At 40.8% G+C, this 24,754-nt stretch overlaps 1 protein-coding gene across 5 annotated transcripts in view; it reads left to right on the top strand.

Moving 5' to 3' along the window:
• The window catches only part of fbxo25 (F-box protein 25), a 48,911-nt gene that overhangs the window by 8,269 nt on the left and 15,888 nt on the right, over window positions 1-24,754 (top strand). For 4 of the 5 annotated variants that reach the window (XM_041188515.1, XM_041188516.1, XM_041188519.1 and 1 more), the window contains exons 2-6: window positions 1,371-1,474; window positions 7,512-7,561; window positions 7,646-7,738; window positions 13,987-14,080; window positions 19,456-19,640. In XM_041188515.1, coding sequence (XP_041044449.1) covers window positions 1,371-1,474; window positions 7,512-7,561; window positions 7,646-7,738; window positions 13,987-14,080; window positions 19,456-19,640 — 526 coding nt within the window. The remainder of the gene's footprint in view (window positions 1-1,370; window positions 1,475-7,511; window positions 7,562-7,645; window positions 7,739-13,986; window positions 14,081-19,455; window positions 19,641-24,754) is intronic. The other variant, XM_041188518.1, reaches the window with a different exon arrangement.

Genomic DNA, 24,754 nt, shown 5'->3' on the forward strand with positions numbered 1-24,754 from the left:
ACATCCTGGGGGTTACCATTGACCAGAAACTGATCTGGAATTGCCACATGAATAATGTGGCTACAAGAGCAGATCAGAGGCTGGGAACCCTGTGGCAAGTAACTACCCCCTGACTCCCCAAAGCATGTTGACCATCTACAAGGCACAAGTCAGGAGTGTGATGGAATACTCCCCACTTGCCTGGATGAGTGCAGCCCAACAACACTGAAGAAGCTTGACACCATCCAGGACAAGCAACCTGCCTGATTGGCACCTCATCCACCCTGCTGGATTGGCACTCCCTCCCCCACTGACTCACAATGGCAGTATTATGTACCATCTACGAGATGCACTGCAAGGCTCCTTAGACAGCACCTTCCAAAACCACTACCATTTAGAAGGCAAGGGCAACAGACAGATGGAAACACCACCTGGAATTTACCCTGCAAGCCTCTCACCATCCTGTGTCACTGTTCCCTCACAACTGCTGGGTCAAAATCCTGGAACTCCCTCCCTAGCAGCACTGTACACGTAACTGTACCCCATGGACTGCAGCAGTACAAGGAGACAGCTCACCACCACCTTCTAAAGGGCAATTAAGGATGGGCAGTAAATGCTGACCTAGCTGGTGACTCCCACATCCCACAAATGAATTTTTAAAAAAAGTTTGGGGTTATAATGCAAATAAAAGCCATGCAGTACCTAGCTTTTTTTTTTGTTTTACATTGAAGCAAAGCAGGTTAGGATCTGTCTGGACCACCATATCAGTGTTGTAATTGCATACCACTTCTCTCCGTAGTTTATTTAACAAAAGCATCTCTACAGGAAATCTTAAGTACATATTGTTTAAATCTAAATATTTGTGCTCGGTAATCATTCATTAAATGAACCAAATGAAGCGTTCACTGTAGATGACATTTCATTGCTACTGCATTTTTGTTTGAACATAAATTCTAAATTACAAGAAGTTAAAGCTATATATTTTAAACAATCTGAAAAACATTTTTTTGTTTCCAATGAGGAGTTTGTAATTAACCTGTTTACTCTGTCTTTGACACAACTTCATTGTGAAAGTTTCAGAATGCAATGCCTTTGGAATTACAATTTGATGTGCATGTATACATTAACAGCAGAGGGAAAAGCTATCGTACAATGCCAAAAAAGTTTGAAATCTCTAACAGAATTGTCCCTATTTTCATAATATAATAATAGTTCTTTCAGAACGGTGTCTTTTGAATGTATGACTTGCTTCATTACAGACTCTTTAATACTATTTAAAAATGTTGCGTAAATTCAGTATTTAGCCACATGAAACTTTTGCATAAAACTAATGTCTATACTATGATCACATTATTTTCATGAAGTATTTAAGCGCCTTTTGTTTTCAATAGATTGCAGGAAGAGAACAAGGGAAGTGAAATTATTGGGGAAGATTGTGAGGTGGTAGTGAAAAAGAGGAAGAAAGATCACTTCAATAACAACACAAAGACCCAATGTAAGGTTCTTAATATTCACTTCTTTTAAGGTGAACACTAAACACTTGTAGGCTAAATTATTTGACTCCTACAGTTATGAAAAATCATGTAAATGATTATGTATGTGTTGATTAGATACAGCAATCAAATTACTCTTCACAAACAGCTATTGTACAATTGATTTCTGAACTACTTGGTTTAATGCCAGGTACAGGGATATTTTTCAGTGCCGAACTGTGCATTTTTCCGGATGCGTGTACGTCCATTTTGGCCTTAAGAAAATAGAATATCTTTCATCACTGCAGGATCTCATTTTCTCTTTTTAATTCCCTAGATTCCCATTTGAATTATAAATATGGCAAAGGACAGCATTTAGTTAACTTATAGAAACTATCTGAGATTCTCTGGAACATTTTCTCTGGATATAACACAGTATAAGAGGAGACCCTCAAATGTAATTGTTAGAATGCTTGTACCTATTAAATGACCTCTAGTTCAATTTACAATATACAAGTACGATACTTACTTATAACTTTCTGCCCTCTGGATGCTGTGGTGATAGCTAACAACTTCAAGAATGAGCCTGATTAGCAGCAACTTTGTCAGAAAGTGTGCTTTTTTTTAAAGCATAGCACTCCTGCTAATAAGCAGGAAATATGGGCTGTGCCAATATTAGAACTATAATGAAAACTGCTATGCTAATAATTATCAACAATCCTAACAATTTTCGTTGTTCCTTTTTGATCTTTGAGGAAGTGTTTGACTAATTTTGACAAAGAACAAGCTCAAACTAATGACAGGAACAGTAGAATGGTGGGGAGAATGGTTAGATAATCCCCAAAAATGGATATTGGGATCTCAATGCACAGTTAGCTGGCGCCCGTTCACTGCAATACTGGCATCATGATAAATTCATGATGCCTTTTGTTTTAAATGATTGCAGAATGCAGCAAGTACTCCTTGTTCTGTTCATTGGCTGCACTTATCAGCAGGGATCTGGAATTAAGAGTGCAAAGTGTTACATAAAGATATAAAAACAAAATACCCAGGCAGTATCTCTATCAAGAGAGCAAGTTAGCATTTCAGGTTAATCATCTATTGTCAGAACTGGAAAAAGCTAGAGATGTAACAAGTAAACTTCACAGAGGCGAGGGGAAGAACAAAAAGTAACATCTGTGATAGGGTAGAGGGCGGGGGAGATTAAATAAAAAAAGGGATTTTTGTGCAAGGCAAAAGGAGAAGGTAATGAGACAAGAAACATGAAGGAGATGTAAGGGCAAAAGTAGAAGCATTATCTGCAGTTGCCTTTTTGTGAAACATGTGGAACATTCTTTGTTCCAGTCCTACTCTGATTCTTACCCACCTTTTCTTTTTTCCAGTACCTTGATTTTTTTTTCATACTGTTTTCTGCTCTTCCCCAAACTAGAAAATTAATCGACTTTGCTTCCAATTTCCATGTGCCTTCACGTGGTCCATCTCTTGACACTTTTTCTTTCCTCAACTTTTCTTCCTTCTCTTCCTCAAATTTTCTATCTCCCTTTCTGGGGATAGGATATGGACCAATATCCATTGTAAGTCTATTGATTCCCATAGCTATTCTGACTGCACTTTCTCCCACTCCACTTCCTGTAAGGAGACACGATTCTGTTTGAGTTCCCACCCATTCCACTCTCCCAGTGGCCTTGCCGTTGCATGCCTGCCAGCACAGACTGCTGCAGTGCAGGCCAAGATGGTGCAGCCTAAAGCAAGCCCTACTGGGCTTTCAGTTCAAGGTCAGTGTCCGAGGCCTTCTAGAGGCACAAAAAAAAGTGTGTGTGGTCAGATGTCATGGTCAGTGATAGAGAGAAGGTAAAGAGTACGGGACTGTTGTAAACAGTTAGAAGGTTTACCAGACTAATACCTGGAATGGGTGGAATGTCTTATGAGGAAAGGTTGGACAGACTAGGCTTATATCTGCTGGAATGTAGAAGAGTAAGAGGCGACTTGATTGAAACATGTAAGGTCCTGAGGGTGGATGTGGAGAGGAGGTTTCCTCTTGTGGGAGAATCTAGAACTACGGTTCACTGTTTAAAAATAAGAAGTTGCCCATTTAAGACAAAGATGAGAATTTTTTCTCTCTAAGGTCGTGAGTCTTTGGAACTCTCTTCCTGAAAAGGCGGTGGAAGCAGAATCTTTGAATATTTTTAAGGTAGAGGTGAATAGATTCTTGGTATTCAAGGAGTGATAGGTTCTCAGCAGTAGGTAGGATGCAGATTTCAGTATACTATCAGATCAACTATGATCTTATTAAAAGGCAGAGTAGACTTGAGGGGCTGAATGGCCTACTCCTGCTCCTTGTTCGTAATGGGGAGTTGCGGTTGGGGTTACTGATAACACTTATCAATTATTTGATCTTGGAACCCAGGCAGAAAAGGACTGTACATTGTATCCTCTCTTCCTGTTCCTCCACCTAATATTGCACACCCTCCACCTCTTCCGCTTGTTCTTCTTGCCTGACAGGTGGCAACATGGGGTATCACTCATTTGGCCAGGCTGTGTACAACAAATCTCTCTATACTTGCTCAGCTGAGTACTACAAGACCTCTTAAGTTGTCCATGTAGCAGAGTGTTGCTTGAGAGCACCAAAGGTGTGTTGTAATGTTCCTTGTGGCAGTATGGTTCTCATTATAGGCCTGCTGTATGCATTTGTGTGGACTCTGGACCAGAGTCAGGAGCCATGTCCTGAGTGGATAACCCTCCCCACACAGTAGCCATCCTATGACTTGCCGTGGTGCATAAAATACAGCTGGCACAGAGGACTTCCACAGAAATGAAGGAATCATGACTACTGTGAGGATAATGGTCATTCAGCGGTATGATGCGCTGTGCCTGGTTGTATACCAGCTGCACATTTGGGCAGTGGAGTCCCTTTCCATTCGGATGTTACGATCCCTGCTGAAGTTACCCCCAGACAAGCCTGAACCCAGAGTGGAGCCCAGCTGATAGATCCTAACTTTTATTTGTTTGTTCAGATACGTGGAGAGTAGCTATTGAACAGAGTCACAGGAGTCAGCTGATGAACTTTTAATAAAAGAAAACATTTATTCAACAAGAAAATATTAACTATATTACAATAGTCCTTCACCCACAACTATACTTTTACAGATTTGTAAGGGTAACACAAGATCCAAAAGCTATCTTATACTCTAATGTCCACAATAGGTAACCTGTGTTCAGACACACCACATTCTGAACCAAATGACAGATGCCACCTCAAGCAGATGCTATGCTATGGATCTCTTTTCAACTATCTCTTTCCCCCCCCCCCCCCCACAAAGACGCTCCTCACACTGTGAGGCAACCAGTCTCACCGAACTCCATTTTTCTCACGTGGGTTTCCAATCTCCACTCCAAGAGCTCGCTTTGGAATCTTCTCCCAAACCAACGCTTTCTCTCAGATGCCTTCCGCAAGGGTTCACCTCCAGGGTTTCGAATGCTTCTTCCGACGTTCCTATTTCCTGGGTCAACACATGCATTCAAACTGTCTTCCGTGCACTCTCTCACTGACTCAGCCGTCAACAATACACACTGCTTCACGTGCCCATAGCAAAGAGTTACAGACCTTCAGTTGTCTCTTTGGACCTTCTTGCCTCTTGCAAGCTGTTCTCACTTTAAATCTGCTTTCTGCAGCTTGAAGCTTTAATTTAATTGAAAACCTTTCTCAGCCCCTCACTCTTAACTTCACTCAACAGGATCTTTTCCAGGTTCCTGTCCTTCCTTTGACAAGAGGGATTTCTTTGGACTTTTGCCTCTTCCATGCCCCTGGGTTTTGGGGTTTTCCTTAGCTTGGGACTGGCTATTTGTCCTTTCTAGACTCCAGTCTCTCTCACAAGCTACTTTCAACTAATTTTAGCTTGGAGCAGGCTATCTGCCCTTTTCTAGGTTGCTTCTGTTTCACAGCTTTCTTCAAACCATCTGAACTCAAACAGCTGTTTCTCTTTGTGTGTCTGTAGGAGGGACCTGCCTCTCTGGTGCCCTGTTGCTAGGCGACAGCCCAATTCTTCCTCCCTTGATTACCTCAGCTTACAGTCATAAAAAAAATTCCATTAGAAATGCAAGCACCTTTTGAAAGTAAAATAAAACTCAGTATGGAAGTTCCATAACACACAGACACAGAAATACAAATCAAATTTAAACTTTCAGCTAAACCTCATTCCTAACACACTCAAATATAACTTACTTAAACTGTCTCCATTTCCTAACACACAAAAATAGCAGAAATTATGAGAGTCACACACAAGCGATGTGCATGCACTCAACACCCTACACTGGTGAGGAAGCCTATAATCCATGAAAACCTTGAGGGATGAGGCTGAAGCAGTTTCTTTATGCTAACAGCCTCCTATGCCCTCCCTTATGCAGCTGTGTACTGCAAACTACCGTGCACAGCAGCAGCCTGGAAGCAGTCAGACACATAATTGAAGACTTTGACAGCTCCAGGGAATGCAATCCTTGCCCCTGCTGAGAATGCAGCTGTGACTACAGCAGTCAAAGATTTCAGTCACTATCCCTTTCTTGAAGCACAGATGTCTTGAGCATTGGTCATTGCTGAAGTTCAGGAAAGAGAATTGCTCCCTAAAGACCCTTGATGGATGTGATTTCTTGCTGAGATCCCTTCTTGCCTCTCGCATCCCTCTTTGTGCTGCCTGTGGCCTCTTGTCATTCTCCCAGTAATGCTCATTTCCAAGCAGCCCACCACTTATTTCAGCACAAGCCATCAAAGTACCTTGCCAATTAAACCTTTCCCTGTAGACTACTGAAATTTTAGACAAATATAGGAAAGTTTCAGAACACAGAATTGCACCTACAGCTGAGAAATAATCCAGCAACTAACCTGTAAGTTCATGATCCTTTTTTAAATAGCATTGGTTGGAAGAATCCTTCATGCTCCTTAACATATTCAATTGCGAGCTTAAGGCAGCATATTCTGACTGTTGGGAGAGGTCATTAATTGCTGTGCTAGCCAGCAAAATGATGGTGTGCAGCTTCTTCAAAGTGGCTGCTTGGAGTCATTAATTTTTAATCTGTGCCTTAACTATCTTTGGGGCGATTGTTCCCAGTAGGCATTTCAAATCTCTTTACCAAGATGCCATTTTGCACGAAAGGTGGGCTAATCTAGGGTTGCAGCTAAGGATCTCAGCTCGGCCACCTCTGAGGCTCTTTAACTGCCTAAAGTATCCAGGGAAAATAGCTGCCCATCCCGATTTGTGTACTTGCTGCAAGGGAGATAAATGTGCTTACAGCTGCTGATAATTTTGGTGGTTCATCTTGCTTCAGAATCCAGTGGAAGTCTTGGATCAGGCTACATGCTTCACTGGCTGTAATAAATGCAAGAAAACTGTTAAATGGCTGTGGAAAAATATAATTTCCTTTATTTTTGTTTGAGAGTCTCAGCCTTGACATTTGTAAGGGAAAATTATTCTGAGCATTAGGTAATTTGTTCAGTAGATAGGTGGTGTAATTATAGTTTTGATTAATGTAGGGCTGTTGCTTTAAGAATAATCTGGTGTTGTAAGTTCACATGATCTATGTAAACCAGTGAAATAGCACGAGGACCCTCGGGAGTTTTTCTTTAGTTATAGAGTTAGATGCACATATGTTGCTGCTGCTGCTGCTGTCGTGTAAATAAAGTTCAATGTTTCAACAAAGAAAAGTTGCCTGGAAAATCAACTTTAACAATAGGAAAGACGGAGTCAAAAATGAAAATATGAGAATGGGGAAATTAGATTGAGATTTGAAAATGATCTCCAACCCACGATGGAATACATGCATTCTTGTACCAGGCCTAAATACATGAGATTCTATAATTAGATTTAACCTGTAAAATATTCATACAAAGAGCAATGATGTTATGAAAATGGAGTTAGAATCACCAATCTTATATGATCTTGTAACACCATACATCCAATAGAAGTTAATGCAAGTGTCAGCCATTGTATCAGTTTGTATTCATGTCACTCATCCAATAATGAACTGTAGAATACTTTGAAAAATGTATTTATGTTTCATGTTTTTCAGACTTCTATCAGGAAAAGTGGATCTATGTTCATAAAGGAAGCACCAAAGAAGTAGGTTAAAATGCTGTATAATCTTCATTGTCACTTTAATTTTTATATCTGTTTTTAAATGTTGTAACTTCATTTTATTTGTAGAGACATGGTTATTGTACGTTGGGAGAAGCTTTTAACCGCTTGGATTTTTCAAGTGCAATTCAAGACATGAGAAGATTTAACTATGTTGTTAAAGTAAGTTGTTTTCTTTGAACTTGGTGTCCTTGTAAAGAACATATTTGTATTTGGGATCAAGCAAAGCACCAAGTGATGTTGAAATCCCATTTTTTTTCAGATTTTTTTATCTTGTCTTTAGAAATGCAGTAACCATAAAATATTGATTTACATTTATTCACATATCTAGGACATATCGAATTTTTCAACACAAGTTATTTAAATTGGGTTGTTATCAAAATGCTTGCATTGCTATGGCTAATTTTTACAGTAAAAATTATAACTGCATGTATTATGAACATATTTTAACTTGCCTAAAAAGAAATGAATCAAAGTTATCTTTCCCTGGTCAAAAATTAAATTTTTATTTTCAATTATCTAATTTAATTGCAGATTTCGGATAATTGTCATACTTTTTAAATAAGAAACCACAGGAGATAAGTGGGCTTTACTTTTATGGATGGTCACTAACTAGATAAAGTCATGCTTCCCCGAGACATTTGGCTTCACAATTAATACAGTTTAAAATAATTTTTGAATTCTGGGACAAAGATATTCTAATGTAATTTGTGATATGGTTAGTGCTATATAAGCTCACTGGAGTCTGTTTTTGATTTAAGAAATTGAATAATAATTCTTTTTGTAGAATGTGGCACTTGGCATGGAATATTATTCTTCAGTTGCATTAAGAACCGTATATTACCAGTGTTATAAACTGGTGTTATGAGAAGATTTATAGCTTATATATCCTATGGGTCCATTCTTTCTCTTACCCTGGCTGTTCTCCTAGTACAGCCTTCATCTCCATCCTCTTAAGTCCAAGGGACGCAGTCTTGAACAGATAGCGACTGGTTTAGTCAGACATTGCCAGATCTGGCTGGACCGCATAAAGCACAATTGGGCCCTGCTGTCATCTGCAAAAACTTTACCATTTCAGAATCATCTTGGAATGCAAAAGTAACTCTTTGCTTCTTTTCTTGGCTGCAAGCCATCTTCATAAAGCCTCTCATCTGTCTCCTCCACCCTTATTTCCAGTGACAAGTGTGAGGAGCTCATGGACATCTTTATCACCAACATTGAGACCATTTGATCATCTGCATTTGTTACTTCCTTCCATTTCCCTGGTCCACCTGGCCAAACTTCCTCTAAGGCACCCCGCCACCCCTACCCCTTGCCCTGATTTGTTTCCTCCTCCAAGTTTCTCCTATCTTTGCAATCTCTTTGAGCACATCTTGTCCATGTGACAAACCACCTGCTCCTAAACCTACTGACCACCCAACTTCCCTTGCTGACTTTCACATTGGTTGATACTATTAATGGTCCACTCTCCTCGGGTTCTGTGCCCCCTCCCCTCCTTCAAATCTGCAGTCAGCATCCCTCTCCACAAAAGAAAATGCTTGACCACTCTGTCCCAGCAAACTACTGCTTCATTTCTAACCTCCCTTTCCTCTTAAGTCATAGAGCCATAGAGGTTTACAGCACAGAAAAAGGCCCTCCGGCCCATCGAGTCTGCGCCAGCCAAACAAGTACCTAACTATTCTAATCCCGTTTTCCAGCATTAGGCCCATAGCCTTGTATGCCATGGTATCGCAAGTGTACATCCAAATACTTCTTAAATGTTATGAGCGTTTCTGCCTCACCACCCTTTCAGGCAGTGAATTCCAAATTCCTATCACCCTCTGGGTGAAAAAATTCTTCCTCACATCCCCCTTAAACCTCCTGCCCTTTACCTTAAATCTATGCCCCCTGGTTATTGACCCCTCCAAGGGGAAAAGTTCCTTCCTGTCTACCCTATCTATGCCCCTCATAATTTTATACACTTCATTCACGTTCCCCCTCAATCTCCTCTGCTCCAGGGAAAATAATCCCAGTCTATCCAATCTCCTCACAACTAAAACTCTCCAGCCCAGGCAACATCCTGGTAAATCTCATCTGCACTCTTTCTAATGCAATCACATCCTTCCTATAATGCGGATTCCAGAACTGCATGCAATACCCTAGCTGTGGCCTGACCAGCATTTTATACAGTTCCAGCATAACCTCCCTGTTCTTATATTCTATGCCTTGGCTAATAAAGGCAAGTATCCCATATACCTTCTTAACCACCTTATCTACCTGTCCCGCTACCTTAAGGGACTGGTGGACATGCATACCAAGGTCCCTCTGATCCTCAGTACTTCCCAGGGTCCTACCATTCATCGTGTATTTCCGTACCTTGTTTGTCCTGCCCCAGTGCATCACCTCTCTCTTATCTGGATTAATTTCTATTTGCCACTGATCACCACCCTTGGAACATGTTAGTCTTCTCCCAAATTGAGCTGAGCCTAGAGATTCCTTTGACTTCCGTTTGCATTTTTTTACTAATTTGCATACTGAACGATTGGTCCTCAGTACTTGGGTAAATAGGGCTTATTAGAGAACACTTAAAGCCACAAGGAAATTGTTTGTTTTTTAGGCTTCTGCTGGTCCTATCTCCTCTTCCCACTAAGTTGACAAGAAAGCTACAAGACCTTACCCTTAAGTCCATGCTTAAGTTCGCAGTCGAGTCCAAAAGGCTTCATTGGAGCCTGATTTGCATACTTAATAATGGATCGTGCCAATTGTAGAAGAGCAGGCTAAAATTGAAACCTGTGGAATGTCAGCAGTTGAGTCTCCAAAGCCATTTTAATTGCCCATTTGCCTTGTCTCTACCAGGCCAGCAAGGTTAAAAATCATTCCATCTGTTTTTTATCTGTTAACAAATTTTCTATCCATGTGACAAGCCTCTTAAGAGCCACCTTTATTGAACACCTTCTGAAAAGTCATGTACTACATTCTCTTTATCTATCTACTTGGTTACCTCTTTTTAAAAAAAAACTGAAATGTGACTTTAATGAATTTGTGCTGGTAGATAAGATTGATCCATTTCTGGATGCTCACTAATTTTGTGTTAAATTATGGATTTTAGAGTCCACAACTGATGTACAGATATATTATGTTTTCTGATAAATTGCAGGATCCATGGCATTTCCAGTTGGTGTGGTGCTCCAAACTTTGCTACATAGTGGGCACATGCTTAAATGAATCATTTTTCAGCCTTTAGAATCATAGAATAATACAGCAGAGAAGGAGGCCATTTGGCCCATCATGCCTGTGCCAGCCTTTTGAAAGAGTCAGTTAGCACTATCTATGGTCAACTGCCACAAGACAGAATAGATTAGATGCATCAATAGAGGAGATCTTTCTCTTAGTCTAATCTCGCTGTTGTTTAGTATATGTGCCACTGGGCATCCCAGTGATTGTGATCAAAATAAATCGGCTCAGATTTGATACTTTACAATTTGTTGTGTTGGTGTTTACTGATGCTAATAATATTGTAACAGTCTCTATAGAGACCAATAACTTTTAGAAAAAAAACTGAACTTCCAGTGACAAAGTTGCACGATTTCATGTTGAAAGACTTTTACTGTAAACAGGCAGACTAAATTAATATAGTGTCATATCCCCTGCTGAGATTACCCCTGAACAAGCCTGATCCCAGGGTGGAACCCAGCTTGATAGATCCCAACATTTATTTGTTTGTTTGGATACGTGGAGAGTAGCTACCAGAGTCATAGGAGTCAGCTGATGAACTTTTAACAAAAGAATAAAACATTTATTAAACAAGAAAAGATACTATACCCTTACAGAAATATACGGATTTGTAAGGATAACACAAGTTACAAAAGCTATATTATACTCTTGATACATGGACTGTGTACATTATAGGCACCCTGTGGCCAGACACACCACGTTCTGAAACCAAGTGACAGATGCCACCTCAACCAGATGCTATAGATTTCTCCTCAACTCCCCCCTCAGACGCTTGTCACGCCATGAACCAACTGGTCTCACTGCACTCTGTCTTTCACATGAGGGTTTCCAATCTCCAAGACCTTACCCTGGAATCTTCTCTCAAATTAACACTTTCTCTCAGACCCCTTCCACAAGGGCCACCCCCATGATTTCAAACTCTCCTTCCGATGTTCCTTTTCCCTGGGTTACCACATGCATTCAAGCTGTTTTCCACACACACTGTCTCCCTCTCAGCTGTCAACAGTATACCACTGTTTCACATGCTCTTAGCAGAGAGTTACAGACGTTCACTTATCTCTTTGGACCTTCTTGCTTCTTGCAAGCTGTTCTTGCCTTGAATCTGCTTTCTGCAGCTTTTGTCTCTTTAAATCTGAAGCCTGGAGCCTTTCTCTCTGCCTCTCACTCTTTTTTCTTAACTTCACTTAACAGGACTTTTTCCAGATCCCTGTCCTTCCTTTGACTAGAAGGTCTGCTTTGGACTTCCCCCTCTTCTACTCTCCTGGATTTTGGGGTTTTCCTTAGCTTGGGACTGGCTATCTTTCCCCTTCTAGGTTTGCTTTACAGCTGTCTTCAAACCAACTGAACTCTAACAGCTTCCAAAACAAAACTGCTGTTGCTGTTTTTTTATGTGTGTGTCGTGTATGAATGGGAGGGACCAGCCTCTCTGGCCCTCTCTTTAGCAGTCATGAAACTAAAACTCAGTTTAACCTTTCTTAGCACAGATACAGAAATACAAATCAAACTTACACTCTAAAGCTCAAACTCATTGCTAACACCCACAAATACCAATATAACTTTAACTATGTCTATTTCCTAACAATAGGCTAAATATTTCTTGTAATTTAGTATAATAGTTGCCTATTAAGTAAAATTACTTCCCCACTAACTAACTAATTAATTCAGCTGAAAATACTGCTCGTTTTCTACATTTTGCCATGCTCTCAGCAGATATGTGGCCTTGCCGTTAAGTCCTGCACTCCTCCTGGCTTTTCAGCAGACCCCCTTCTTTCTGTCACACCAAGATGAGTCTTCTAGTCTTCCTGTGTTCTTTTGAAAGTCCCTTCTGAGTATCCTTGAACTGGCTTCTATCTGCAAGGCCCAGTCTGGGAACTCCTGGTCCTTTTAAATCTTCAAGTGTCCTGTCTGTGTTCAAACAGTATCGGCATCCTACTCGGCTAATGCAAAACAGTTTTATTTTATTCATTCATGGGATATGGGTGTCACTGGCTAGGCCACCATTCATTGCCCATCCTAATTGCCCTTCAGAGCGTGAGGGTGAGCTGCTGCCTTGAACTGTTGCAGTTCATGTGGTGTAGGTACATGACAGTGCTGTTAGGGAGGGAATTCCAAGATTTTGACCCAGTGACAGTGAAGGAATGGTGATGTACTTCCAAGTCAGGCTGGTGAATGGCTTGGAGGGGAACTTCCAGGTGGTGGTGTTACCATATGTTTGCTGTCCTTGTCATTCTAGATGGGTTTGGAAAGTGTTGTCTAAGGAGCGTTGGTGAGTTCTTGCAATGCATCTTGTAGATGGTGCACACTGCTGCCGTTGTGTCGGTGGTAGCGGGAGCGAATGTTTATAGGTGGAGTGCCAAACAAGCGGGCTGCTTTGTCCTAGATGGCCTTCAAGTTTCTTGAGTGTTGCTGGAGCTGCATTCATCCAGGCAAATGGAAAGTATTCCATCACACTCCTGATTTGTGCCTTGCTTCCATTTATCTTCTAGACTCCCTAGATATCAGAAAATATGGATCCATCGTGGGTCTTAGAACACTGATCATGAATAGCTTGCTACGTCATTGAAGAGTTCCAACAACAGTAAAGTCAAATTTTGACCTTGAGGCTTTGAAAACCTGTCTGAGTCTTTTATATAATCAAGTTATGAACTTTAATATTGAAATTGAAGAGTTCTTGGATAACCATAACAATATCACATAATTCAAACTGCAGTACTGCAGATGATGCATGCTGCAGTTGTATGGTTTATTTAAAAACAGACTGCTACTGGAAAACAATTTGCCTCTAGTAAAATGCATCTACTTGTGATATTATAAGCAAGTGCATAAGCATTTGTCCTTCAAGCTAATAACCACTTTTTTCCTCCTATCCTTGCCTTTCTGTATATCAATGCTTAAACACTATCATTAGTCACTTCTTGAACTGCTGCTGCAATATGCATTCTATAATTCTTGTTGGGACATATACTCAATTCTTTGTACCAGTAATTTTAATGTGCGAAGAACTGAACCTTGAGGAGGAAGGAAGCTTTGTATTTGAATTCTATATCTTAATTTTATTACAACTCCTATTTTAATTATGTACTTACAGTACAGGTGTACATTTGTAATGAAATGCTTGCTTGAAGATCTGTAGCAAAGAAAACACAATTTTACTGTAGTAAAGATTCATGATTGATTAAAACTTTTTAACTCAACAGCTTTTGCAGCTTATAGCAAATTCACAGCTGACCTCTTTAAGTGGAGCTGCACAGAAGAACTACTTCAATATTCTGGAAAAGATTGTTCGGAAAGGTAAACTTAACTCTTTAAATGTGCAAATGTGTAAAACCTATTTCTCAGACTAGAAATGCAGAGAGATCAATATGAAGTTCCTTCCTCAAAGACATTTTAAAGAATTAGTTGTTTTATCTTTATATTCAGAAGTCTTAAACCTAGTTACATACTAGACAGGATTAGTGTCCACTTATTTATCTTACAGACTGTGTAGAATTTTCAAGTAAAGTAGTATTACAGCATGCGGAATGTTTGAAGAAGATAATTTGCGCTTATAGCACCTTCATGACCTCCGGATGCCCCAAGGTGCATTACTGCCAGTGAATTACTTTTGAAGCGTAGTCACTGTTGTAATGTAGGAAACACAGTAGCCAATTTGTGAAATTCACTGTGAACTCCCAGGTTGAAATGCAAAAATTGGCTTGCAAAGCTAATTGGTGATAATGGTGTCCTCACAATGGTTGAAACTGATAATCTTCTTGTTTCATGGTGTATATTTATCTTATTCAATTTATGAAAAGTATGCTAGATAATTCTCTAAAATATTAGTAAATCGAGACATTGCTTTTTGTGAAAGGAATGGCATCTCCAAATTGGCCTACGCTGACTTTACTCCAATCTCAAACTGGTAATTAATGTAGAGTCTCGAAGTGAAATGGGCATATCGGCTGAACACCCATGTTCCATACTCATTTCTTTTAAAGATCCTGGTTCCATCTCTTGAGCTGTTTTTCTTTAAGTTATTGTCTAATGAATAGCAGAAGAAATTGCAGCCTTAAAGTATAAAAGTGTAGAGGCTGAAGAGTGGAAGAAAGGGAAATCCACTTGAGTATTGCTGAAAAAAGACATTTTTTCGCAACTATTCATCTTGCACTCATCAGGACAATCGCAAAAATACCAGTGTCAGGGGAAGCAACAACTTTATACTGTGTGAGAAGAGAATGCTGACTGGTTGGCAAGTGGACTCTGGTAGAGGCATTGCCATCAAGAATGTGCCAGTTAATTGTGACTGACAATTAACTGACAAGCATTTTTTGAAATTTAAACCATTTATGTTAGAAGGTTGCCAACTCTGGGTGTTTCGTGTAGATTTGACCTTGTTGCAATAAATCGTGACACTTGGTCATCCAATATTTAAACCATCCACAGTGCATTGCAAAATTTCCAAACGTGTTCACTTTATCTAACAAGAAATTCTCAGAGTAGAATATGGTTTCCACCACATACCAGATTGGTTAGACAGGAGATGTGGATAGATTTTTTTTTTTCTTCCATTTGAGTTTCAAAAAGCAGTGATTACAAGCACAAGTAATTTCCTTGTGGCTGTCCTGCGGGGTTCCTTTTGTAAACACTTTCTCATACTCCTGAATCACACTATTGTTTGATAAGTGTGCAACAGGGAACATTAGCTTGCATAATTATACCATCAAGGAAAACGGACCCCATTTTATAGCTATTAATTTGTTTTTAATATAATATGTACCTGTATATCTTTCAATGTTTAAGAAAAACTTGATATTGCTCCTGCGAGTGACATTGTGAAAGGCAGAGGACAGGTAAGTATTTCTGGTGCCCTATTTCTAGGGCAGGGCCAGACATAAGGAAATTCCGGCAGGGAGTGACTGAAACTGAAAATGGACAGTCCTTGAGTGCCATGGTGGGGTGAGAATTTAGAGCATGAAGGCACGCAGTCATGAAATACATACAGAAAGTGTTCTCTTCTAGGATGCCAACAACAGAGCCCAGGAGATTAACCTTCAATTCCTGGGGACTGCTGGACAATTCTAGTGTTAACACAGTGCTTGTGTGATTTTTTTTTTTATTGGGCTTTTTTTGCCCTTTTTTATTTTCTCCATGATTGTTTTAAACTGGTTCCTGCACAGCAGCTAAGGTAGGTTGGAAGATGTGGTTGGGATTTAAGAGACTTTTTTTTCCCCCTATCTGCTTCCTGGATCTGTGGCAGTTTATTTTTCCTGCCTGTTTATGAAATTTGCGAATTAGTAAGTCCTATTCATCCAGTGCTTAACACATTAGACTACACATTAATATACCAGTTTAGTCCTTTCAGTCATGAATTATCCAATCATTGGCTTTATCTAAAATCATCTCAATTTTCCTCAATCAATGTGATGTCAGTTAAGAGTACCTAATTACACAAAAATATAAGCACTAAAGATAAATTCTTGTCACCATCTGGATAAACCATGAATTAGTTTCACAGATTACTTTGTACAAATTACTTTACACGCTATAATTTGCCGCCTTGTAAACATTGAGTAGTCTTCTGTATGAAGCATATCTGACTTTCATGAATGTTTTAGGTTTTTGTGTCATGCTTAAAAGCATATTAATAATCACAATCAGCTCTTTTGACTCCCAACTTCCTCAGTAAATATGCTGATCTTTAGTAGAGTTGTGAATTTTGATTCGTGAAAAGGAATTCAAGCATGCTGTTTGCAATCATTTAGTCCTTACCTCATGAGTTCTTAATCAGCTAATAGAAACAGTTCTTTGAATAATGTGACTTGATGATGTGGTTTTTTTTTTTAAAAGTGACAATACTTGTAAAACTGCAACTCCTTTATGTTGCCATACCCAAAATCACATTTACTGGAAATATATTTTCAAATGTGTAATGTCTAAAAGTAATACATCTTAGTGTGGTTAGAATTCTAAATTAAAATCTGAACTTTGAGCATTGAAGATAATTGATTAGACAGAAGTTGTAAAATACTCTGGTAAGTTTCATGCTATGCAAATCTTTTTTGCTTTTATCTCTCCACCCCCCCCCCCCCCACCACTTTCCATCTCAAAAATCAGTAAAGTTGGATGGGATTCTTAAATGTAACTTTGTAATTTTTTGTACTAATCAAAATGGGAAGATGAAGGCAGTCATTACTAAAGAATTATTTTTATTCATTCACAGGAAGTGGGCTTCACTGACTGGGCCAGCATTTATTGCCCATCCTTAGTTGCCCCTAAGAAGGTGGTGGTGAGCTGCCTTCTTGAACAGCTGCAGTCCATGTACTGTAGGTACACCCACAGTGCTGTTAGGAAAGGAGTTGTTCCAGGGTTTTGTTCCAATGACAATGAAGGAACAGCGATATATTTCCAAGTCAAGGTGCTGAGTGACTTGGAGGGGAACTTCCAGGTGGTGGTGTTCCCATCTATCTGCTGCCTTTGTCCTTCTAGATGGTAGTGGTCGTGGGTTTGGAAGGTGCTATATAGGGAGCCTTGGTGAATTTCCGCAGTGCATCTTGTAGGTGGCACGCACTGCTGCTACTGTGTGCGTTGGTGATAGATGGAGTAAATGCTTATGGATGTGGTGCCAATCAAGCGGGCTGCTTTGTCCTGGATGATGTCAAGCTTCTTGAGTGCTATGGGAGCTGCACTCATCCAGGCAAGTGGAGAGCATTCTATCACACTCCTAACTTGTGCTTTGTAGATGGACAGACTTTAGGGAGTCAGGAGGTGAGTTACTCATCACAGGATTCCTAGCCTCTGACCTGCTCTTGTAACCACAGTATTTATATGGCTAGTTCAGTTTCTGGTCATTGGTAACCCCCAGGATGTCATTTGTTGGGGATTCAGTGATCGTGATGCCATTGAACGTCCAGATGGTTAGATTCTCTCTTGTTGGAGATTGCCTAGCACTTGTGCTTGTGTGGCACTTGTCAGCCCAAGCCAGGACATGGACTGCTTCAGTATCTAAGGAGTTGCAAATGGTGATGAACATTGTACAATCATCAGCAAATATCTCCACTTCTGACCTTATGGAAGGAAGGCCATTGATGAGGCAGCTAAAACTGTTTGGGCTAATTACACTACCCTGAGGAATTCCTATAGTGATGTCCTGGAGTTGAGATGACTGACCTCCAACAACCACAACCATCTTCCTTTGTGCTAGGTATGACTCCAACCAGTGGAGATTTTCCCCCTGATTCCCATTGACTCCATTATTGCTAGGGCCCCTTGATGCCACACTTGGTCAAATGCGGCCTTGATGTCAAGGACAGTCACTGACTCCTCACCTCAGAAGTTCACCTCTTTTGTCCACGTTTGAACCAAGGCTGTAATGAGGTCAGGAGCTGAGTGGCCCTGGTGGAACCCAAACTGGGCACCAGCGAACAGGTTATTGCTAAACAAGTCCGCTTGATAGCACTTTTGATGATCCCTTCCATTACTTTACTGATTATTGCAAGTAGACTGATGGGGTGGTAATTGGCCAGGTTGGGTTTGTCCTGCTTTTTATGTACAAGACATTCCTGGGCAATTTTCCACATAGCTGGGTAGTTGCCAGTGTTGTAGCTATGCTGGATCAGCTTGGTTAGGGTTGCGGCAAATTCTGGAACATAAGTCTTCAGTACTATTGCCGGGGGCCATGTCCTTGGCAGTTTCCAGTGCCTTTAGCTGTTTCGTGACATCACATGCAGTCAATTGGCTGAAGACTGGTATCTGTGATGCTGGGGACCTCCAGAGGAGGCAGAGATGGATCATCCACTCAGCATTTCTGGCTGAAGATTTGTAACAACCTTATCTTTTGTACTGATGTGCTTGGCTCCCCCATCATTGAAGATGAGGGTATTTGTGAGCCTCCTCCTTCAGTGAATAAAACACCTTTGTTCCATCTTTGGCAGCTGGCATCGTCTTTAGCATACTCTGGTCAGGTAAACAATACAGATTCAGTGTAAAATTTCTTCCAGTCAACTTAAATCACACAAGACCACCTTCAGTAATGTGAAATTTTCCATTTCCACCAGCAGCTCCCCCAGGGCTGAATAAAATATGTGAGCTCACAGGTTTCAGAATGCCTGAAGGAACCTGTGATTGGAGGTCAAGGAGCTGTTATTCTGCCTGGTCCAACTGCCACCAGGCAAGAGACTTTGGCTACTCCTTCGCCAATCACTTTTTGACCAGCTGCTGGACAAATACTCTAACCCATTTGGCATCTTCCAACAGGCCAAGGAGAAAAAGCAGAGAAACAAAAAAGAGCTGGGAGTCTTAGGAAGCCTGGAAAATCTCCACCAGGCTCCACGAGGCTGGGAGCAGCCCTGGGGGAGCTGCCATTCAGCCTTGCACCAGTCTGGATCTGGCTGCCATCCACAAAGGCAGGGCTGGGGTCAATACCCAGGAATAAGTTTGTTATCATTGAACTTGAAACAGTTTTGCTCAAAATAGGAATTTGGCTGATGCTTGTGTTAACTCATTTGTAACTATCAAAAGAGATGGGACATTTACCTCATCCTATAGGTTCAATAGGTATGAACAAACCCTAATTTGCAAAGATCATTTGCAAATCACTGCACTATCCAGTCCATCTGTAATTCTATCCTGTGGTTTTTATTTTTTTCAATTGTGTGAACATTGAAATATGTTTTCTGGTTCTGTTACAGTACTTGAGGACCAACAGAATCCTCGACTAATCAAAAACCTTCTTCAGGATCTGGGCTCTGCCCTCTGTATCCTAGTTCGTGAGGTGGGAAGGTGTGTCCTTGTTGGTAACATTAACATCTGGGTTTACCGTATGGAAACTATTCTGAATTGGCAACACCAGCTAAATAATCTGCAGATTACCAGGGTAGGAATACTAAACTCACTTTATTGCCTACAACCCTTCTTTTGGTTTAACTTTCTTGTTGATCAGATGTATGAACCTTTATGTTAGCAATTGATCCGTGTTGTAGTAATGTAAATTTGTTGCTTCCTTGATATCACCCTATTCACCATGGCTGAAGTTGCTTTTGGGTATATAATTTGTAATCTTGTATTGGGCTATACACCTTGTTGCTTGTTTTTAATTCAAATTACATTTTATAAATACAGAGCACTGATTTTCAAGAATAAAATATGTGGGCTCACAGGTTTCAGAATGCCTGAAGGAACCTGCGATTGGAGGTCAAGGAGCCGTTATTCTGCCTGGTCCAACTGCCACCAGGCAGGAGACTTTGGCTGCTCCTTCGCCAATCACTTTTTGACCAGCTGCTGGACAAATACTCTAGCCCATCTGGCATCTTCCAACAGGCCAAGGAGAAGAAGCAGAGAAACAAAAAAGAGCTGGGAGTCTTAGGAAGCCTGGAAAATCTTCACCAGGCTCCACGAGGCTGGGAGCAGCCCTCGGGGAGCTGCCATTCAGCCTTGCGCCAGTCTGGATCTGGCTGCCATCCACAAAGGCAGGGCTGCGTTCTTGGCACACTGACCTGAAAAGGTGAAAGCCTTTTCGCAGTGACATAGCCCAGATGAGTTTGCAGAATGTCCCCTTGAAGGGAGAGGAGAAATGGAGGAAGATTTGTAGAAGTGCCAGTTTAACACTTTGGGGGCCCAGATGTGGGCCTGGTGTCCCTAAAGGAACTGCCTGTTAATGGAAGGGGATCTGGGTCCCCATAAAATAGCCACCATCCAGTTTCAATCAGTGTGAAAGAATCTGAAGGCAGCTAGTCTGGGTAGGTTCAAACAACTCCCCGAATTTCTCATTATCTGGGCTCTCTCTGGGTGTAGCTGACACCATGACCAATGTTATTTGCAATTTGGGTACTCAATATTAGAATAATTTTACATTTCCAGGTCTGATGCTTTTCAGATGGTTTGGACACCACCAATGTTCTTGGTTGCTTGGGAGGGTCTTGCACCTTGGGCATCAGATCTGCCTGCGCCCTTTGGACCTTACTATGTAGTTTGTGTTTTCTGTTCTGCTGAGTATTAAAGGTTTCTGAGAGCCAAGCTGTCCTACACATTGGACATGTTGCTATTCGCTATTCGGCTATTGCCACTTCAGATCAATATTACGATTCGCAGAACACGTGACATTGCTGTTTGCCAGCTCCTGCAATCAGCTTTGAGATGTTCCCAGTAGTTGAAAGTATAATATTATTTGACTTGCCCTCTTGTCCCCCTTCTTGTTCATCCTGATTTGCTTGCTGTTCCAATTTGCAGCACAAAATGCTGTTTTGGTAATGTTGAATCATCCAAATAAATGACTGCTCAAATTGATATTACTGCAATGCAGATAGTTTTGGAGCATTTAAAGATAGCTCAATTGCTATTTTTTTTCCTGCAATTAAATACACACAAAAGATAGCAAGATTTGCAAGAAAAGATTTCCAAACAACATAGCCGTTGCTTTTGATTTTTCTTCTGAAACGTATTTCCAAATTCCAAGGATAATTTGAGTATGAATCCAACATTTTAACCCAACATATCAACTATGACCATCTGCATTCCACAAGCCACTCATCAGTGTTCCCAGCAGTGTGTTTCACATAGTATTTGATCATCTTTGTCTTTATTCTTATTGTTGACAATCTCTTCATTCAGTTTATCAAAAAGGTTAATTGACATGACATCAAATGCTTTATGAATGAGAGTGATTGCAATCAGATCTGACTACAAAATTAACAATTTTTTTTGATACCCTTTACTCTTTATCAATGCCTTTCGTGATTTTTTTTTAAAGTAGACATTTAAAGATCTAAATTGTGCCATCTCTCAAACTTCCTACAATAGTAAAGAAACTTCAGTTCAGTTTATCAATAGTGTACTATTGGTTTCAGTTGTTCAAGACTAATACTAATTAAAGGAGAAAAAGCTCCACATCTTTGACGAGCACTTTTTTCTCTACATTAAAGCCATAGTAGATGCAAGTTTTGAATGCCATGATGGATTTTAGTCACTCCATTTTATACCTTGAATCTACTAAAAGGCAAAACCAAACCAGTTAGAGCAGTGTTTGGAAACTTTCATACTGGAAGTTTATGAATAAGTTTGCACGGTCATGTTCTGTTGTTACCATGGACTTTACCCTGTGTTACATGCGCTAACTGCATTGAATGCTGAAATGCTAAGGTCACTTTGATGATTTCATACAAATGCATTGGTCCACAGTTTTGATAGTAATAGAAGGTAAACAAACGGAAGCCTAATGTTTGTACCCACCTTGATGTTGAATAGTTCCACCCGTTTGAAATGGCCTAGAAGCATTTGCATTCACGACACATCCTAAGAAGTACTATAATTACATGATTCCTTGTCACAAAGTTTTAAGACCTTCTTATCTTTGGCCAGTCATTCCTGCAGGAATTTATGATGAGAATTTTAAACCCCAAGAACAGGTGTGTTGTGTCTGTGTGTGTGTGTGTGCATTTAAGTGCATCCACAGTCCTGTTAGTAGAGAGTTCCTGGATTTTGACCTTGACCCAGCAACAATGAAGGAACAGCATTTTTTTTTCATATATGAAGTCAGGATGATGTGTGGCTTGGGAAGGAACTTGCAGGAGGTACTTCATGAACCTGCTGCCTTGCTATTCTAGGTGGTAGAGTTCACAAGTTTGGAAGGTGCAGTCAAAGAAACTTTGGTTTTCTGCAGTTGCAGAGGTGGTGGATGAATGTTGATCATCTTCATCCTGGATAGTGTAAAGCCTTTTTGAGTAGTGCTGGAGCTGCACTGATTCAGGCAAGTGGAAAGTATTCCATCACGCTCTTGATTTGTGCCATGTACATGGTGGACCAGTATTTGGAAGTTGAGAGATCAATCACTTGCTGCAAAATTCCTAGCCTTTGACCTGGTCTTGTAATTAAAGTATCTATATGGCTGGTCCCATTTAAACTTTTAGTCAAACGTTATCCCCAGAATGTTGATGGTGGGGGATTCAGCAATGGTGATTCCATAAAATGTCAAGAGGAAGGTGGTTAGACTATCTTTATTGTTAGAGATTATCTGGCACTTAAATGACAAGTAACATTTGTACCATATATCAACTTGAGCCTGAATATTGTTCAAGACTTTCTGCATGCAGACACAGACTGCTTCATTTTCTCAGAGTTGCAAATGGAACCAAACATTGTGCAATCGTCAGTGAACAACCCCATTTCTGAGCTTTAATAGAGGAAAGGTCATTGGAGCAGTTGAGATGCTTGGGCCTAGGGCACTACCCTCAGGAATTCTTGGGGCTGGGATGATTTGGCCTCCCACAACCACAGTCTGTGTTAGCTATGATCCAGTCAATGGAGAGATTTTCCTGATTTTTATTGACTACAATTTTAGTGCTCCTTAATGCACTATCAGATGCTGGTCATGATATCAAGAGCATTTGCTCTCCCCTCCCCTCTGAAATATGGTTATTTGATCCATGTTTGGATCAAGGCTGTAATAAGGTCTGGAATCGAGTGGTGCTAACAGAGATAAAAACAAAAAAACTGCAGATGCTGGAAATCCAAAACAAAAACAAAAACAGAATTACCTGGAAAAACTCAGCAGGTCTGGCAGCATCGGCGGAGAAGAAAAGAGTTGACGTTTCGATTCCTCATGACCCTTCGACAGAACTTGAGTTCGAGTCCAAGAAAGAGTTGAAATATAAGCTGGTTTAAGGTGTGTGTGTGGGGGGCGGAGAGAGAGAGAGGTGGAGTGGGGGTGTGGTTGTAGGGACAAACAAGCAGTGATAGAAGCAGATCATCAAAAGATGTCAACAACAATAATACAAAAGTACATAGGTGTTAAAGTTAAAGTTGGTGATATTATCTAAACGAATGTGCTAATTAAGAATGGATGATAGGGCACTCAAGGTATAGCTCTAGTGGGGGTGGGGAGAGCATAAAAGATGTAAAAAAAAAATATATAAAATAAATAAATAATTTTTTTTTTTATAATGGAAATAGGTGGGAAAAGGAAAATCTATATAATTTATTGGGGAAAAAAAGAGAAAAGGAAGGGGGAAACAGAAAGGGGGTGGGGATGGGGGAGGGAGCTCACGACCTAAAGTTGTTGAATTCAATATTCAGTCCGGATGGCTGTAAAGTGCCTAGTCGGAAGATGAGGTGTTGTTCCTCCAGTTTGCGTTGGGTTTCACTGGAACAATGCAGCAAGCCAAGGACAGACATGTGGGCAAGAGAGCAGGGTGGAGTGTTAAAATGGCAAGCAACAGGGAGGTTTGGGTCATTCTTGCGGACAGACCGCAGGTGTTCTGCAAAGCGGTCGCCCAGTTTACGTTTGGTCTCTCCAATGTAGAGGAGACCACATTGGGAGCAACGAACGCAGTTGACTAAGTTGGGGGAAATGCAAGTGAAATGCTGCTTCACTTGAAAGGAGTGTTTGGGTCCTTGGACGGTGAGGAGAGAGGAAGTGAAGGGGCAGGTATTGCATCTTTTGCGTGGGCATGGGGTGGTGCCATAGGAGGGGGTTGAGGAGTAGGGGGTGATGGAGGAGTGGACCAGGGTGTCCCGGAGGGAGCGATCCCTACGGAATGCCGATAGGGGGGGTGAAGGGAAGATGTGTTTGGTGGTGGCATCATGCTGGAGTTGGCGGAAATGGCGGAGGATGATCCTTTGAATGCGGAGGCTGGTGGGGTGATAAGTGAGGACAAGGGGGACCCTATCATGTTTCTGGGAGGGAGGAGAAGGCGTGAGGGCGGATGCACCAACTTTAACTTTAACACCTATGTGTTCTTTTGTATTATTGTTGTTGACATCTTTTGATGATCTGCTTCTATCACTGCTTGTTTGTCCCTACAACCACACCCCCACTCCGCCTCTCTCTCTGTCTCTCTCTCCGCCCCCCCAAACACACACCTTAAACCAGCTTATATTTCAACTCTTTCTCGGACTCGAACTCAAGTTCTGTCGAAGGGTCATGAGGACTCGAAACATCAACTCTTTTCTTCTCCGCCGATGCTGCCAGACCTGCTGAGTTTTTCCAGGTAATTT

This window comes from Carcharodon carcharias, chromosome 5, assembly GCF_017639515.1.
Source record: "Carcharodon carcharias isolate sCarCar2 chromosome 5, sCarCar2.pri, whole genome shotgun sequence".
NCBI lineage: Eukaryota > Metazoa > Chordata > Chondrichthyes > Lamniformes > Lamnidae > Carcharodon > Carcharodon carcharias.